The 17248-nt window shown below is 38.2% G+C and overlaps 1 protein-coding gene across 1 annotated transcript in view; it reads left to right on the top strand.

Annotated features, from left to right (window-relative positions):
* The first annotated feature begins 10442 nt into the window (after nt 1-10442).
* Nucleotides 10443-17248, top strand: part of LOC126184164 (28S ribosomal protein S5, mitochondrial) — a 104122-nt gene continuing 97316 nt past the window's right edge. The window contains exons 1-4 of the mRNA XM_049926536.1: nt 10443-10635; nt 10720-10839; nt 10952-11077; nt 11681-11908. Of these exons, the coding sequence (XP_049782493.1) occupies nt 10593-10635; nt 10720-10839; nt 10952-11077; nt 11681-11908 (517 nt within the window). The 5' untranslated portion in view covers nt 10443-10592. The remainder of the gene's footprint in view (nt 10636-10719; nt 10840-10951; nt 11078-11680; nt 11909-17248) is intronic.

A 17248-nucleotide genomic window follows, 5' to 3' on the forward strand; every position in this document is an offset into this window, starting at 1 on the left:
ACTTAATAAATTAAAAAAAAACTGGAGTTGTAATTTATTTAACTAGTTTTGAAATGCTTTTCTTTGGAACTGTAGTTTACTTTACTTAAAACTGTATATTACACTTATCACTGATGCCAAGTGGGTTGTGTACACCAGACTATTCACTGAGGTGGTACCACTGTGGTGATATGATATAAGGTACGACACATTATAGTAAAGGTAAGACCACACTGAGTGGAACTACACTGTAGTAGAGCAGTGCAGTATAATGCTACCAAATATTGTTTATATGAAATCTTATGAAACAGAACACAATACATGGCAGCAGAACTTTGAGGTGCAGCACTGTGATGCAAAGTTGACCAACTGTTGATGCGGCATCGTGTATTCTGTTGTCGCTAGTGCAATATAGCAAGTGTTGCAATAATGCATGCCATTCAAATCAGACACGTGAAATGAAACTATGTTTACCAAAATGGCCTTAGATGAGGAAAAGTTAAATGTACATTTGAGTGACTATCCAGAGTTATATGACTTTCAAAATAAACATTATATGAGTAGTACCAGAAATAGCAACATTTGGAAAGAAATTGTATAGGAAATAGGAGTAAACATGACATACGAATTTTGTAAGGAGCACATTGTGCTCATATGGGAGCGATCTAGATGTGTGTGTGTGTGTCCTAAGATCCGATGATGGCGGCTTTAGTTTCGACGAAACCGGTAATCATGGAATAAAAAGAATTCCTCTGATCTTGACTACCACTTTATTGTTTTAACGACATGCGAATACCTGCAAATTACTTTTTTTATTTTGTGAGATGTTGATTAGGTCTTTATTATCCATTCCTATGTACATAATATTACATTTTCTTACTACTTATTTTGTCTTCGACTACATCTCCTGTCTACCATTTCATTTTACCAGACCAAACTATGTTGTGGGGAATTGAAATAATCTTGGAATCCGTCCCGTATCTAGACAAAATTATTTACCAAATTATCTTGTATATGGGGAAAGTCTCATAATTGCATCTCTCCAATATCAAACAACACAGTAGCGTGTTTGAGAAAATTTGCAGGACAGAACCAGCAAGAATCATGTGCCCTGCATGTTCCAGACCGAGACAGATCTTGCGATATTAAATCTTAAATTTTTGACACAATATTCCAAAAGCATTCAGGCGGTAAACGCATATCTTTTCGATTGGTCATCTAACTACAGACCAGTATAATGTCTCATCAAACAGGTTTTTAATGGAAAAGCTCCTCCAGCAATCACAAGAGACAGTCGAGTTCTCATAGCTCGTAATTCTTTTGAGTCAGTTATATTCAAAGTATTTGATTCCAGTTCTTTTTCTAAATGTCACCATGAAAAAATCCCCATAACACTGTTCTTTTCAAAGTCACCAAAATTCGCATATGCATTGGAATTTATATTCATCTTCCTCACGTAACAAAGATATTAAAATCACATCCATGTCACTTTTGTCCAGATTGTTCGGACGTTCCAAACGATTCACACATTGTGCTATTCTGTTCTGCTGCAATGCAGTTCCAGTCACTATGATCTTATGTGGCCTCTAAATGGTCAAGAATACTGCACAATGAAACTTCCTGGCAGATTAAAACTGTGTGCTGGACCGAGACTCGAACTCGGGACCTTTGCCTTTTCATGGTCAAGTGCTCTACCAACTGAGCTACCCAAGCACGACTTACACTCCATCCTCACAGCTTTACTTCCGTCAGTACCTCGTCTAATACCTTCCAGACTTTACAGGCGCCCTCGTCGTTCTAGATCTTCCCCAGTCGCGAGTCCTAGGCTGGATTGTTTCGTGCTCCCTAAGACGCCGATCAAGTGCTTCGAACGTCTTCCTGTCGGGACACCTTCGTTCTGGAAATCTGTCTCGATACAAACGTACCGCACCATGGCTATTGCCCCATGCTAATCCATACATCAAATGGGCATCTGCCAACTCCGCATTTGTAAATATTGCACTGACTGCAAAACCACGTTCGTGATGAACACTAACCTGTTGATGCTACGTACTGATGTGCTTGATGCTAGTACTGTAGAGCAATGAGTCGCATGTCAACACAAGCACCGAAGTCAACATTACCTTCCTTCAATTGGGCCAACTGGCGGTGAATCGAGAAAGTACAGTGCATACTGACGAAACTAAAATGAGCTCTAACATGGAAATTAAGCATTTCCGGACACATGTCCACATAACATCTTTTCTTTATTTGTGTGTGAGGAATGTTTCCTGAAAGTTTGGCCGTACCTTTTTGTAGCACCCTGTAGATATCAAACCATTCACTTCGCGATTTTTTGTTTGATAATCCATACTATCGTTATAGATCCCACTAAAGACACCTTAGAACAGGAGAAGGCGAAACGCATATGGGATAAATAAAGTAAATAGCAGCAGGAAAGGGTAGTTTTATTTACAAAACAAGTATTTATATGCTTACTGCGGTGGATGGCCACACAAACAAACTTGTTATCTGATGCATTACTGGCAATGTAGTTAGGTATCCCCATCCTCTCCAGGAGACACCACCCTGTCTGTGTGGGTGGAGAGGCTTGTCTGTTTGCATGAAGCAGAGGGCTATGCCAACTGTGAGAACCTAAAGTCGGTAAGGTCTTGGCCAATGGACCAGACTAAGTGTGTCGCACAATGACCTGTCATTCCACATCTATTCCTTGTCCTCTCCCAACTCATCAATACCCAACCATAGGTGTGATGCGATCTGTGCCTAGGGGTGCATGGCACATGGGAATATGTATCATGAATGGAGCCTCAGGTATATCGGGCGACCTCCCTGAGTAATTAGCCTTGCACAGTGTGGGGATTCCATGGTGTGGACCGATTAGATCCCCAACTCTTGTGGGACCAAATGGACATGGAAGACAATAGTAATACTGAGGGGCAAGTTGAGACTTCAGACACCCAAACATGGTGGCTGGAACCGATGGAAAACATCCCCTCAGCTGAACAGTCAGACACACATGTTAAAGAAGTGGGAATGGTTACTAAGAAGGTGCCGCTAATATCACAGGGGGAGGATGCAAAGCTTCTGGTGAAGACAGTGTCTGAGCTCCTCAGTCCCACAGAGATATTAATCTGGGTGCCAAAACTCCTTAAGGATACCTCTCCAGAGACTCTGATTGAGAAAACAGTGTCCAAAACCCCAAAGTCTCAACACAGGATTGGAAGGTAATCAACCAAAAGGTTGCACCAAATGGCCGAATCCTTGTAGTGGAGGTCAGAGAGAAGTCCCTGGAGGCAATGCAAGAACAGGACCTGAGACTATTCTTGGGGTTCTCGCAGGTTGCCATCAGGGTAATCAAAGACATCAGAAGCAACAATGGCAGCAAGATGGAAACTGAATGTGCTGCAGACAAATCAGCAACACAGTAAAGGGGCCACTGCTGTCCTGAGTCGTCTTCAAGGATGACAAGAAGTGAATGTGGCCCTGATTCAGGAACCCCATTTATATAAAGGGGGTGTATCGGACCTCAGTGGCACTGGAGATAAGCTGGTTTATGCTAGAAATATAAGAAACCACAGAACGTGCATCTATGTAAGAAATGGAATCCCCTTCATGGCAATGGCGGACTTTTGTTCTAGAGACTTAGTGGCCATCAGGATGCAACAACCGGATTCATGAGGGAGTTTGTAATGGCCTCGTCATACCTTCCTTACAAGGACAGTGCTCCTCCTCAGGAGGTGAGGAGACTGATGGAAGCCTGTGCACATCAGGGCGACCAACTATTGGTTGCTACTGTGGAATTATGTAATACGTTTATATCAAATATGAGAAAGTTCCAGAACATCGTTTTAGAATACATTGTATCGAGTATGTTCGAGAAGTACCGATTGTGGTGACAGCTATGTTTGTGTATATATGTGTGAGTGATGAGGCGCAATAGTCAGTCTTCGTGCGTCTATTGTAAAGTTAACATGTGTATATTTTAATAAAGTATTTTATAAGTAAAAGTGTGAACATGATTCAAAACATGGTAGCAGAGCGTGGTTGTTGAAAAGAAAAGTAGAAGTTAAATATTATATTGTGGCCGTCGCGTGTTATTCAGAAAGTTCGACATGGCTGATATAACTATTCCTGTATTTGATGGCGAGGACTATGGGAATTGGAAGCAGTGGATAATCATGTACCTAAAAAATGAAGAAATGCCATACAGTGACTACGAGGGCAAAAGTGAGTTCAGCCAACGAAACGTGGGATGAAGAGGACTTGAAGGCTATCAACTATATTTATGGTGCAATCACAAATAAGCAACTAGAATTCGTGAGTGACAGAGAAAGTGCTTTCGAGATCATGAAGAAATTTGATGAATTATATTTGAAAGAGTCTACGGCCCTTCAAATACTATGCAGAAACAAGTTGGACAAATTGAGGTTAAGTGATTACAGTGATACGAGGACATTTTTCAGTGCATTTGAAAAAACTGTAAATGAGCTGAAATCTGCAGGCGCTAAAGTAACAGAAAAGGAGAAGTTAAATTATATGCTGCGAACGTTACCAGAGTCAATGATCTATATTGGGGACTTAGTGGACGTCTTGAAGGAAGAGGACCAGACAGTTGAATACATTAAAAGTAAGATTCAATTATTGAATGCAAAAACTGGAAATGAAGAGGTAAAATCAAATGCATTTCACACAGAAAGAAAATTGAATTCAAGAAATCAGGAGCAAGTATGTTATCGATGCGGCAAAGCAGGTCACTTCAAACGTGATTGTAACCAGGGAAGAACAAGTAACAGAGGCACATGGCATCGTGGAGTACATTTTCAAAGCAGCGACAGAGATAATGGAAATATGCAGCGTGGAGGCTATAGCAATGTACAGCGTAGAAACTACGGCAACATGCAGCGTGGAGGTTATGGCAGCAGGCAACGTGGTCGAGGAGAGCAGCATGGTTTTAGCAGAGGTCAGTATCACAGTAAGCAAGGTTACCATCAGAGTGATCATGGTATGAGTAGTTCTATAACAGAGGTTAATTCTATAATAGGTCAAAATAAAACAGTAGAGTCAAGTAACAACAATCAAATCCAAATCAATTGGTTATTAGACAGTGGCTGTACTGATCATGTTATTAATAATGAGGAATATTTTTCTAAGAGTATAACTTTAAAACAACCTATAAATGTAAAAATTGCTGACGGAAAAATTTTGCAAGCTACTAAAGTTGGTAATGTAATTAGTAATTTTCCTGTCTATGATCAAATGGTTCCAATTAATATGCGAAATGTTTTCTTTGTAAAAGACATAGACAAAAACTTGATCAGTTATGCTAAAATTACAGATAATCACAAAATTGTATCGGTAGGGAATAATGCTAAAATTTTTGATAAAGCTAATGGATTGATTGCGATTGCATGGAAAGAGGGTCGGTTGTATAAAATGAGTAGTACTATTAATAAAGGAGAAGTTAATGTTAATGTTATGAGTAAAGACAATAATATGACAGCAAAGGAAAAATGGCACCGCATTTTCTGACATGTTAATTTCAATTATCTAAATACTTTATGTAAACATCAATTGTTAGATGGGGTTCCTTCAGAACTAGAATCAGAATTTATGAAATGTAAAATCTGTATCGAAAACAAAATGCATAATGTTCCTTTTAAAAATAATAGAACCAAAGCAAAAGAAATCTTAGAAATTGTTCACACAGATCTAAATGGGCCTCACTCAACTACTGGAATGCATGGGGAAAGATATTTTCTTTCTTTCATTGATGATTACAGCCATGTTTACACCATAAAATCTAAAGATCAAGTATACAAATGTTTTGTAGAGTATATTAATGAAGTTGAGAATCTCACTGGGAAAACTGTTAAAAAGATAAGATGTGACAATGGGAAGGAATATTTAAATGAAAATGTCTATGAATTTGTGAGACAAAAAGTTACAGTAGAACTCATTTTAAATATGCTTTGAGAATTTTGAAATATTTATATTTAACTAAAGATTTGAAATTAAACTATTGTAGGAATGAAAGTGCTGAGATATTAGATTGTTTTGTGGATTCAGATTGGGCAGGTGATAGTGTGGATAGAAAGTCAACTTCTGGTTATGTAATTAGATTATTTGGTAATGTTGTATTTTAGAACTCAAGAAAACAAGCGAGTGTCACAAAGGCTTCAACTTTCGCAAAATATGTAGCATTGTCTGAAGCTGTAAGCGATGTGAAACTTGTACATGATATTTTAGACATTTTTAATGTTAAATTTGAAAAACCTATTGTCATATATGAAGATAATTCAGGAGCATTAAATATAGCGAAGTTTGGTAATTTTACAAAGAATTCAAAATATATAGAAGTGCATTACCATTTTGTGAATGAGTATTATTTACAGGGACTCATTGATATTGTTAAAGTAGATTCAAATGAAAATGTTGCAGATATATTCACAAAGTCGTTATGTAAAGAAAAATTCATTAAAATTAGGAATATGTTAAACATCGCGATATAAATGTAAGGAGGCGTGTTGGAATTATATAATACATTTATATCGGATATGAGAAAGTTCCAGAACATCGTTTTAGAATAAGTTATATCGAGTATGTTCGATAAGTATCGATTGTGGTGACAGCTTCGTTTGTGTATATATGTGTGAGTGATGAGGCGCAATAGTCAGTCTTTGTGCGTCTATTGTAAAGTTAACATGTGTATATTTTAATAAAGTATTTTATAAGTAAAAGTGTGAACATGATTCAAAACAGCTACACCTCCATAAGAATAAATCGTGAGTACGACGAGCAGACACACTTATCAGGCGCATATGTTCGCCGCACTTACAACATCGAACGAAATCAGCAAGAAGACCAGATAGTTGCAAAAATCGAATGGTTGCTATCATGTCTACTCCCAAAGTCTGCTTTAAGTCTTCCATATTCATGGGAGTATTTAAATCCATGCCTACAAACGAAAATGAAAAACTAAAAATTCTTCTAAATGTTAAAAGTATTCTTCCAAATTATCTCAAACTCACTAAGAAGGAAATTAAGTACCAAATGAATTGGAAAGAACCAGTTATTTAAATCAATGCAAATGAAATAAATCTTACGCAACGTCTAGCACTTTCTTTTAAAACCACAGCCTTTTTTTTCTTCAATTTTCAATGATGGCGCTTATCCGCAGCAGACAACTGATTTACTATCTATGTCTCGAAAGTAAAGCCATTAATATCTATGAATGACCCATGACATCATTGATCAAAGCCGAAAGGTTGTATCACGTTCTTCAGTTGAGCCATGGATGGGACTACTGAAGAACATCATTCATCAAAGCCGATGGGTTGCATCCCGTTCCTCAGTTGAGCCATGGATTTCTAGGCAAGGATGACTTTGAAGAGTCTCTCCAGTTTATTAATATTGAGTTCACTGATTGCTACCCACCTTCAGTGGGAATCCTTGCCCAATTTGGCAGAAGACAGGTTGTTGTTGTTTTTGTGGTCTTCAGTCCTGAGACTGGTTTCATGCAGCCCTCCATGCTACTCTATTCTGTGCAAGCTGCTTCTTCTCCCAGTACTTACTGAAACCTACATCCTTCTGAATCTGCTTAGTGTATTCATCTCTTGGTCTCCCTCTACAATTTTTACCCTCCACGCTGCCCTCTAATGCTAAATTTGTGATCCCTTGATGCCTCAGAATATGCCCTACCAACCAATCCCTTCTTCTAGTCAAATTGTGCTACAAACTCCTCTTCTCCCTAATTCTATTCAATACCTCCTCATTAGTTATGTGATCTACCAATCTAATCTTTTCGGCATTCTTTCAGAAACTACTTCCTCACACTTAAAAATCTATACTCAATGTTAACAAATTTCTCTTCTTCAGAAAAGCTTTCCTTGCCATTGCCAGTCTACACTTTATATCCTCTCTACTTCAACCATCATCAGTTATTTTGCTCCACAAATAGCAAAACTCTGTTACTAATTTAAGTGTCTCATTTCCTAATCTAATTCCCTCAGCGTCACCCGACTTAATTCTACTACATTCCATTATCCTCGTCTTGCTTCTGTTGATGTTCATCTTATATCCTCCTTTCAAGACACTATCCATTCCGTTCAACTGCTCTTCCAAGTCCTTTGCTGTCTCTGACAGAATTACAATGTCATCAGCAAACCTCAAACTTTTTATTACTTCTTCATGGATTTTAATACCTACTCCGAATTTTTTTTTTGTTTCCTTCACTGCTTGCTCAAGCAGGTAGCAGGGCCTATATGGATGTGATTGGATTGAAGAGTTCCTAGATAACAGAACGCAGCATGTCACTCTCAATGGAGAGAAGTCTTCCAAAGTAAGAGTGATTTCAGGTGTGCCGCAGGGGAGTGTCGTAGGACCGATGCTATTCACAATATACATAAATGACCTTGTGGATGACATCGGAAGTTCACCGAGGCTTTTTGCGGATGATGCTGTGGTATATCAAGAGGTTGTAACAATGGAAAATTGTATTGAAATGCAGGAGGATCTGCAGAGAATTGACGCATGGTGCAGGGAATGACAATTGAATCTCAATGTAGACAAGTGTAATGTGCTGCGAATACATAGAAAGAAAGATCCCTTATCATTTAGCTACAATATAGCAGGTCAGCAACTGGAAGCAGTTAATGTCATAAATTATCTGGGAGTACACATTAGGAGTGATTTAAAATGGAATGATCATATAAAGTTGATCGTCGGTAAAGCAGATGCCAGACTGAGATTCATTGGAAGAATCCTAAGGAAATGCAATCCGAAAACAACGGAAGTAGGTTACAGTATGCTTTTTCACCCACTGCTTGAATACTGCTGAGCAGTGTGGGATCCGTACCAGATAGGGTTGATAGAAGAGATAGAGAAGATCCAGCGGAGAGCAGCGCGCTTCGTTACAGGATCATTTAGTAATCGCGAAAGCATTACGGAGTTGATAGATAAACTCCAGTGGAAGACTCTGCAAGAAAGACGCTCTGTAGCTCAGTACAGGCTTTTGTTAAAGTTTCGAGAACATACCTTCACCGAAGAGTCAAGCAGTATATTGCTCCCTCCTATGTATATCTCGCGAAGAGACCATGAGGATAAAATCAGAGAGATTAGAGCCCACACAGAAGCATACCGACAATTCTTCTTTCCACGAGCAATACGAGACTGGAATAGAAAGGAGAACCGATAGAGGTTCTCAAGGTACCCTCCGCCACACACCGTCAGGTGGCTTGCGGAGTATGGATGTGGATTGTGTAGTGTGTTGAGGTTATGCTGTGTAGTTATTTATGTGCAATGATGCCTGTTGACTTCAAAGGAAGCAAACTTGAATTTATGGATGATTACAGCCCAAGCAAAACGTTGTGTGAAATGTGGCTTTTGAAGATTATTCGATATGTGTATCTCTGAAGAATAAGATACCATAAGTTTCGAAGTAGGAAAACTGAAAAGGATATGCCAAAAACGTATGAAAAGTGTGTATGAAAAATGAAAACGACGGAGGAATATTTATAGTATGGCGATTTAAAAGCACAAGAACTGAGGAGCCTGATATCTGAACAAAAGAAGAGATGACGTATGTGTAGTTCCTCTACAAACTACTAAAAATAGACATGAAGCACACTAGTGATGCAAATAATACAAAACTGAAAAACAGAACCTCCTTTCTAGTGGATTCTGGCTTCTATGAAATTCCCAAATTTGTCGAGTCTGAGGATGGTAATCTACATATTATATTTCATGATCAAATACTGTCACCTTTTCATCATAATAAACGCAATACAAGCTTCCAAGCAAAGAAGGGCATTCATTGCAGACTGCTTGCGCAATGCGGCAATGAACACGAGAACGCCCATGTGTACATGCGTTCTTTGCACAAACTTTTGTGTATACTTCATGCCCTTTCATTCCCGCGCGTCTGCGTTGTGCAAGACGAAAGAGGCATCTTTTAGACAGACCTTAATTGAATTATTAAAATAGAACAAGATATTAGGATAACTTTTAACCTTACGTAATTTATTTGAAAAATTGGAAAAATACAGCAAATAATTAAACTTCTTGACAGTGTAAAGTTATTTTTCCAAATTGTAAAATCGGAAATGCTTTACTCAGACTAAGGAATTATGTTTGAATTACTCGTGCATGCGGCACCCCTGTTTATACATAACAACTAAATTAAACAAAAGCGGGGATATGTCACTAAACAGCAACGACGAATGGGTGTATACGAAGGACACAACTTTGTGAAAGAAAACAGAAGGAATGGGAAAAAGATAGTAATATACAGCGTGGCGTATACAGAGAGAATGAATGATCACAAGATTTCAATTTCCGGTCACCACAGAACAAGAAAAAAGTCGGTCACTACACACCACCGTAGGACAGTTGGTCCTGGTCAGAGATCATTAGGTTGGTGTACATGCAAATCAACTTTGATTCGAAATACAGCTTGACTATGACTAGCAACTTTGGGCAAAGTTTGAGTTTGAGTGTGAGTACTGTGTTATTGTTTGTAAGGTCGGAGATAAATATGAAAAGTTCTAAAGTAGTGTTATTATGACAGCTAGAGTTACGACTAGTTAATTGTCATTCTGTATCTGTTGTATAGTAAAATGTTAAACTGTCGCAGTATTTTAAAATTCGCGCAACAGACTGGTATTTCATTTGAAAATTTGAAATGTTTTGTGAGAGATTTGTGAACTTTGTAACTTCTCTGTGAAACACCACATTTCATTTCAGGGGCACTAGTCCAGCAGAAATTGATATCGTCTGTAACACAGTCGGCATGTGATTTGCCAAATATAAGGCCCTGCAACGTTTTACAGCAGCAAATAAGGCCGGCGACGTTCTTCAATAAATGTAATTATTGGCATGTCATATTATCTTTTCAGTCACTTTCGTATTAGAACGTAGACATTTAATGACCCTGAATGAATATACTACATTTTGAAATCTTGTCTATGTCTTGTAGTGCCTGCTGAAGAACTGTGGAAAGGTGTAACCAGCGTTAGCAATGCGGGCAAGAAAAGAGGTCGGGGTAAGGGAGTGGGAAAGAAGATAGCGAAGAACTTAAATAAGGGTCAAGTTATAGGTGTTGGTGAGTCAGAGGTCAATTTCTATCTTCGTTAGATTATCAATATCTTGCATCAATGTGTCTAATGCATCGGTTGTATGGCTGTTAAGAATGCATACGTAGTTAACAAATGACAGCAGTTTTATAACATTACATTTAACACGTGTTTTCCTTTTCATCGCGCGTTCATTGTGACCATTATGATATACCTGTAGGAGAATGAGAGTGCGTGCTTTGTACTGTAACAATGCCATTGGCTGAACGTAGCAATGTAAAAATAGTAGTCGTTATTGCTTCTTACAGGTTCTGGAATTTGTGTTCGTAACTTCACTTGTGAAAGGCATATGAATTTTTCAGTATTATTCGGTAATGTGTGGATTTAACTTTGTATCGGCTGTTTATCATAGAGCTGACCTACTGACAAAACTTCTCACATAAGCTAATGCAGATTCTGTTGGCCTATAAACCTCTTTATGTTAGCAAAAACGTACATATATTTGTCTTCGTATTTATTTTAGTTTTCCATGTTGCTGAAAAAATGGTGGTTATCTTTCACCTGTTTATATGGTAATTTTTTTAGTCAGAAAGTTCAATATTGTGTTGTCATTAAATATTTTTTTCATACAGGAAAGGCAAACATAGTATGGCCAGGCTTGACTGGTCCAGTTGTTCGAGGGCGAGAGTTAGTGCAACAGCAGCAGCTTCCTGAAGACACAGAACGTGAAGCGCGCCTCATTAAAATGCGCAATGAGATGGGTGTCTTTCGAAGACTGCGCCTAGCTCCTACTGAGCGGGGCTGGTCTGGTGCAAAGATGCCTGGACGCAGCATTGGTCCTCCAGATGACATAGGTGAAGGTATGTGCTCATGAAAAAGCATGCCGGGGCACTCAAAGTGAAGTGATCCAATAAAAATTAAGTTGTTTGCTTGACCATTTTAAAGTATTTTGGTTCTTTTATTTGTGGTTACCTTATAGTTGAGAACGTAAAACAGTTCTTAAAAGATTACCTTGCACGTTGAATGAATGGCATCCATTTTCATTTGTAAGTGCTTGATGGTTTTCTATTTGAAGACATTAGTGTTAATTTGGGCAATTGGTTTTAGGAAAGTCTCCTCTACAACATTGTTTATTTCCCAAAATACCCTTAATTCAATAATAACCAGTCAAAGTGATCTCCAAAGTTTGATATTGAAAGCTTAGGAAATCCATTTTTTAGACCCAATAATAACAACCAAGGAGTGATTTATCAGAGTGTATTTTTTTTCTCTAGTTAGATATCGTAATGTACTAACCATATATAGAGCAAGAACACTGTCAAATGTTTCTTTAATATTTCATAAATTTTCGAAATTTGCAAATCTTTACAAAAAATAAATTTTGGGGCTAGTTATCTCTGGTGGAACAGTCTATAAAAAATCTGATTTTTGCACATTTTGTACACTTATATGATAGCAAAGTACTGTAAAAATTTCAACATTGGTATTTGACTCTGAACAAAGATAGGAAATTTTGGAAATGATGAAATAATTCACATTACGCTGCAATTGATCTTATGACTGTTGCATAATTCAGGTGTGATATTGGCTTGATGTAATCAGTTATTGTTGAAGTTGAAGTACTGAATTATATACAAGAACCAAAAAAAAATTGCTGAACTCAACATTTATATTGTTGTTGTTGTGGTCTTAAGTCCTGAGACCGGTTTCATGCAGCTCTCCATGCTACTCTATCCTGTGCAAGCCGCTTCATCTCCTAGTACTTACTGAAACCTACATCCTTCTGAATCTGCTTATTGTATTCATCTCTTGGTCTCCCTGTATGATTTTTACGCTCCAATACTAAATTGGTGATTCCTTGATGCCTCAGAACATGTCCTACCAACCGATCCCTTTTTCTAGACAAGTTGTTCCACAAACGCCTCTTCCCCCCAATTCTATTCAATGCATCCTCATTAATTATGTGCTCTATCGATCTAATCTTCAGCATTCTTCTGTAGCACCACATTTCGAAAACTTCTATTCTCTTCTTGTCCAAACTATTTATCATCCATGTTTCACTTCCATACATGGCTACACTCCATACAAATACTTTCAGAAATGGCTTCCTGACACTTAAATCTATACTTGATGTTAACAAATTTCTCTTCTTCAGAAATGCTTTCCTTGCCATTGCCAGTCTACATTTTATATCCTCTCTAGTTCAACCATCATCAGTTATTTTGCTCCCCAAATAGCAAAACTCCATTACTAATTTAAGTGTCTCAATTGCTAATCTAATTCCCTCAGCATCACCTGACTTAATTCGACTACATTCCATTATCCTCGTTTTGCTTTTGTTGATGTTCATCTTATATCCTCCTTTCAAGACACTGTCCATTCCGTTCAACTGCTATTCAGAGTCCTTTGCTGTCTCTGACAGAATTACAATGTCATCAGCGAACCTTAAAGCTTTTGTTTCTTCTCGATGGATTTTAATACCTACTCCAAATTTTTCTTTTGTTTCCTTTACTGCTTGCTCAATATACAGATTGAATAACATTGGGGATAGGCTACAACCCTGTCTCACTCCCTTCCCAACTACTGCTTCCCTTTCATGTCCCTCGACTCTTATGACTGCCATCTGGTTGCAGTACAAATTGTAAATAGCCTTTCGCTTCCTGTATTTTACCCCTGCCACCTTCAGAATTTAAAAGAGAGTCTTCCAGTCAACATTGTCGAAATCTTTCTCTAAGTCTACAAATGCTAGAAATGTAGGTTTGCCTTTTCTTAATCTAGCTTCTAAGATAAGTCGTAGGGTCAGTATTGCCTCACGTGTTCCAACATTTCTACGGAAGCCAAATTGATCTTTCCCGAGGTCGGCTTCTATCAGTTTTTCCATTCGTCTGTAAAGAATTCACGTTAGTATTTTGCAGCTGTGACTTATTAAACTGATAGTTCGGAAATTTTAACATCTGTCAACACCTGCTTTCTTTGGGATTGGAATTATTATATTTTTCTTGAAGTCTGAGGGTATTTCGCCTGTCTCATACACCTTGTTCACCAGATGGTAGAGTTTTGTCAGGACTGGCTCTCCCAAGGCTGTCAGTAGCTCTAATGGCATGTTGGCTACTCCCGGGGCCTTGTTTCGACATAGGACTTTCAGTATCCTGTCAACCTCTTCACGCAGTATCATATCACACATTTCATCTTCATCTACATCGTCTTCCATTTGCATAATATTGTCCTCCAGAACATCGATCTTCTATAGACCCTCTACATACTCCTTGCACCTTTCTGCTTTCCCTTCTTTGCTTAGAACTGGGTTTCCATCCGAGTTCTTGTTATTCATACAAGTGGTTGTCTTTTCTCCAAAGGTCTCTTTAATTTTCCTGTAGGCAGTATCTATCTTACACCTAGTGATATGTGCCTGTACATCCTTACATTTGTTCTCTAGCCATCCCTGCTTAGCTATTTTGCACTTCCCGTCGATCTCATTTTTGAACTGTTTGTATTCCTTTTTGCGTGCTTCATTTATTGCATTTTTATATTTTCTCCTTTCATCAATTAAATTCAGTATTTCTTCTGTTACCCAAGGATTTCTACTAGCCCTCGTCTTTTTACCTACTTGATCTTCTGCTGCCTTCACTACTTCACCCCTCAAAGCTACCCATTCTTCTTCTACTGTATTTCTTTCCCCCATTCCTGTTAATTGTTCCCTCATGCTCTCCCTGAAACACTGTATAACCTATGGTTTAGTCAGTTTATCCAGGTCCCATCTCCTTAAATTCCCACCTTTTTGCAGTTTCTTCAGTTTTAATCTACAGTTCATAACCAATAGATCGTTGTCAGAGTACACATCTGCCCCTGGAAATGTCTTACAATTTAAAACCTGGTTTCTAAATCTCTGTCTTACCATTATAGTATCTATTTGATACCTTCTGGAATCTCCAGGGTTCTTCCATGTATACAACCTTCTTTCATGATTCTTGAACCAAGTGTTAGCTATGATTAAGTAATACTCTGTGCAAAATTCTACCAGGTAGCTTCCTTGTTCATTTCTTAGCCTCAATCCATATTCACCTACTAAGTTTCCTTCTCTCCCTTTTCCTACTATCGAGTTCCAGTCACCCATGATTATTAAATTTTCGTCTCTCTTCACTATCTGAATAATTTCTTTTATTTCTTCATACATTTCTTCAATTACTTCATCTGCAGAGCTAGATGGTATATAAACTTGTGCTACTGTAGTAGGCATGGGCTTCGGGTCTATCTTGGCCACAATAAGGCATTCATTATGCTGTTTGTAGTAGCTTACCCGTACTCCTATTTTTTTTATTCATTATTAAACCTACTCCTGCATTACCCCTATTTGATTTTGTATTTATAACCCTTTATTCACCTGACCAAAAGTCTTGTTCCTCCTGCCACTGAACTTCGCTGATTCCCACTAAATCTAACTTTAACCTACCCATTTCCTTTTTTAAATTTTCTAACCTACCTGCCCAATTAAGGGATCTGACATTCCATGCTCCGATCCATAGAATGCCAGTTTTCTTTCTCCTGATAACGACGTCCTCTTGAGTAGTCCCCGCCAGGAGATCCGAATGGGGGACTATTTTAGTCCGGAATATTTTACCCAAGAGGATGCCATAATCATTTAACCATACAGTAAAGCTGCATGCCCTCAGGAAAAATTACGGCTGTAGTTTCCCTTGGCTTTCAGCCGTTTGCAGTACCAGCACAGCAAGACCGTTTGGTTAGTGTTACAAGGCCAGATCAGTCAAATCATCCAGGCTGTTACCCCTGCAACTACTGAAAAGGCTGCTTCCCTCTTCAAGAACCACACGTTTGTCTGGCCTCTCAACAGACACCCCTACGTTGTGGTTTCACCTACTGTACGGCTATCTGTATCGCTGAGGCACGCAAGCCTCCCCACCAACGACCAGGTCTGTGGTTCATGGGGGACATTTATATTATCTTGACAAATTTCAAATAAATATTTTCAATTAACATTATTTCAAGATGCGGTGCATCCTATCCTATCTTATCCTAGTAGTGATTGTTAAGAAAACTTATTTCTTCAGATAGATTTAATGATGTAAAATAAGACCCCCTGTTGCTGTGGTAAATTCAAGCACTGAAAGATTCCTTAAAACATTTTTCATTGGCATCCCAACTATGTCACTAGTAGATTTCTTGAATGATGTTCTTGGGTGAGCAGGATGGTAAATACGCATGAAAGCATCATTGTTTTCCAAACAACCTGTGAAAGCCACCATTGTCTTATCATAGATACATGCCACTATGTTAAAGACAGAGATTTACTGACACAATGACCCTCATAAATTTCAGTTTCTGGTGTTAGAAAACATCGAACTAAGTTTTCTCAAGTGCAGACTTTGCAGAATTGCTTTGTTTCTTTTGTTGCTACACAGTTTTCAAATCCAGTTTGAAGTGTTGTTTCGATATGAAGAACTTCCTCTTCTTTCTTGAGAAGAAAATAGGTGTTGCCTTTAATATTATTCTTGTAGAAGGCATACATGTCCTCTATTGTAAGAACTTGCTCTGTGGTCTTCCTTTGTAGGCTTCTTTTCAACGGAAACGTCAGATTTCACTCGTCTTCTGTGTCCAATGATATCACCAATATGGCAGAAACGACCACTCACAACTACTTCCATATGGCGACTATGACGTCATTGCATAAACATGACAACAAACACAGAAATAGATCGAAAAACCATTAAACACATATTCCTCCAAAAATATAATGAAACTAACAGGATAAGCAGGGGAAATTGGGGATTTTTGGGTGGGGACGAACTAAAAATAAACACATGCCACTAAACCAAATGACAAAAACGTTAAAATAAAACGACCAAAACATTCCAAAAATCGTCTAAAAACAATATCCACTGGAATCAAACACTTCCCTTGACCTCTATATGTTAACCGAAAGTACCGATACCAAATCATAAAACCCAAAACTACAACCACGTCTACAATCATCACTGCCTCAAAAAACACAAAAAAACCAACAAAATTGGAATCTAACACTTCCCTTGACCTATGTAGGTCAACAGCAACTACCAATACCACACTATAAATCTCAAAACTTTCACCACCACCTCACTTAATACTACCATAAAAAAAGAAACCTAGAAAATCAAAATTGGAATTGAACGCTTCCCTTTACCTGTTATCCTTATGACATCTCCACA

The sequence above is a fragment of the Schistocerca cancellata genome, chromosome 1, assembly GCF_023864275.1.
Source record: "Schistocerca cancellata isolate TAMUIC-IGC-003103 chromosome 1, iqSchCanc2.1, whole genome shotgun sequence".
Lineage (NCBI taxonomy): Eukaryota > Metazoa > Arthropoda > Insecta > Orthoptera > Acrididae > Schistocerca > Schistocerca cancellata.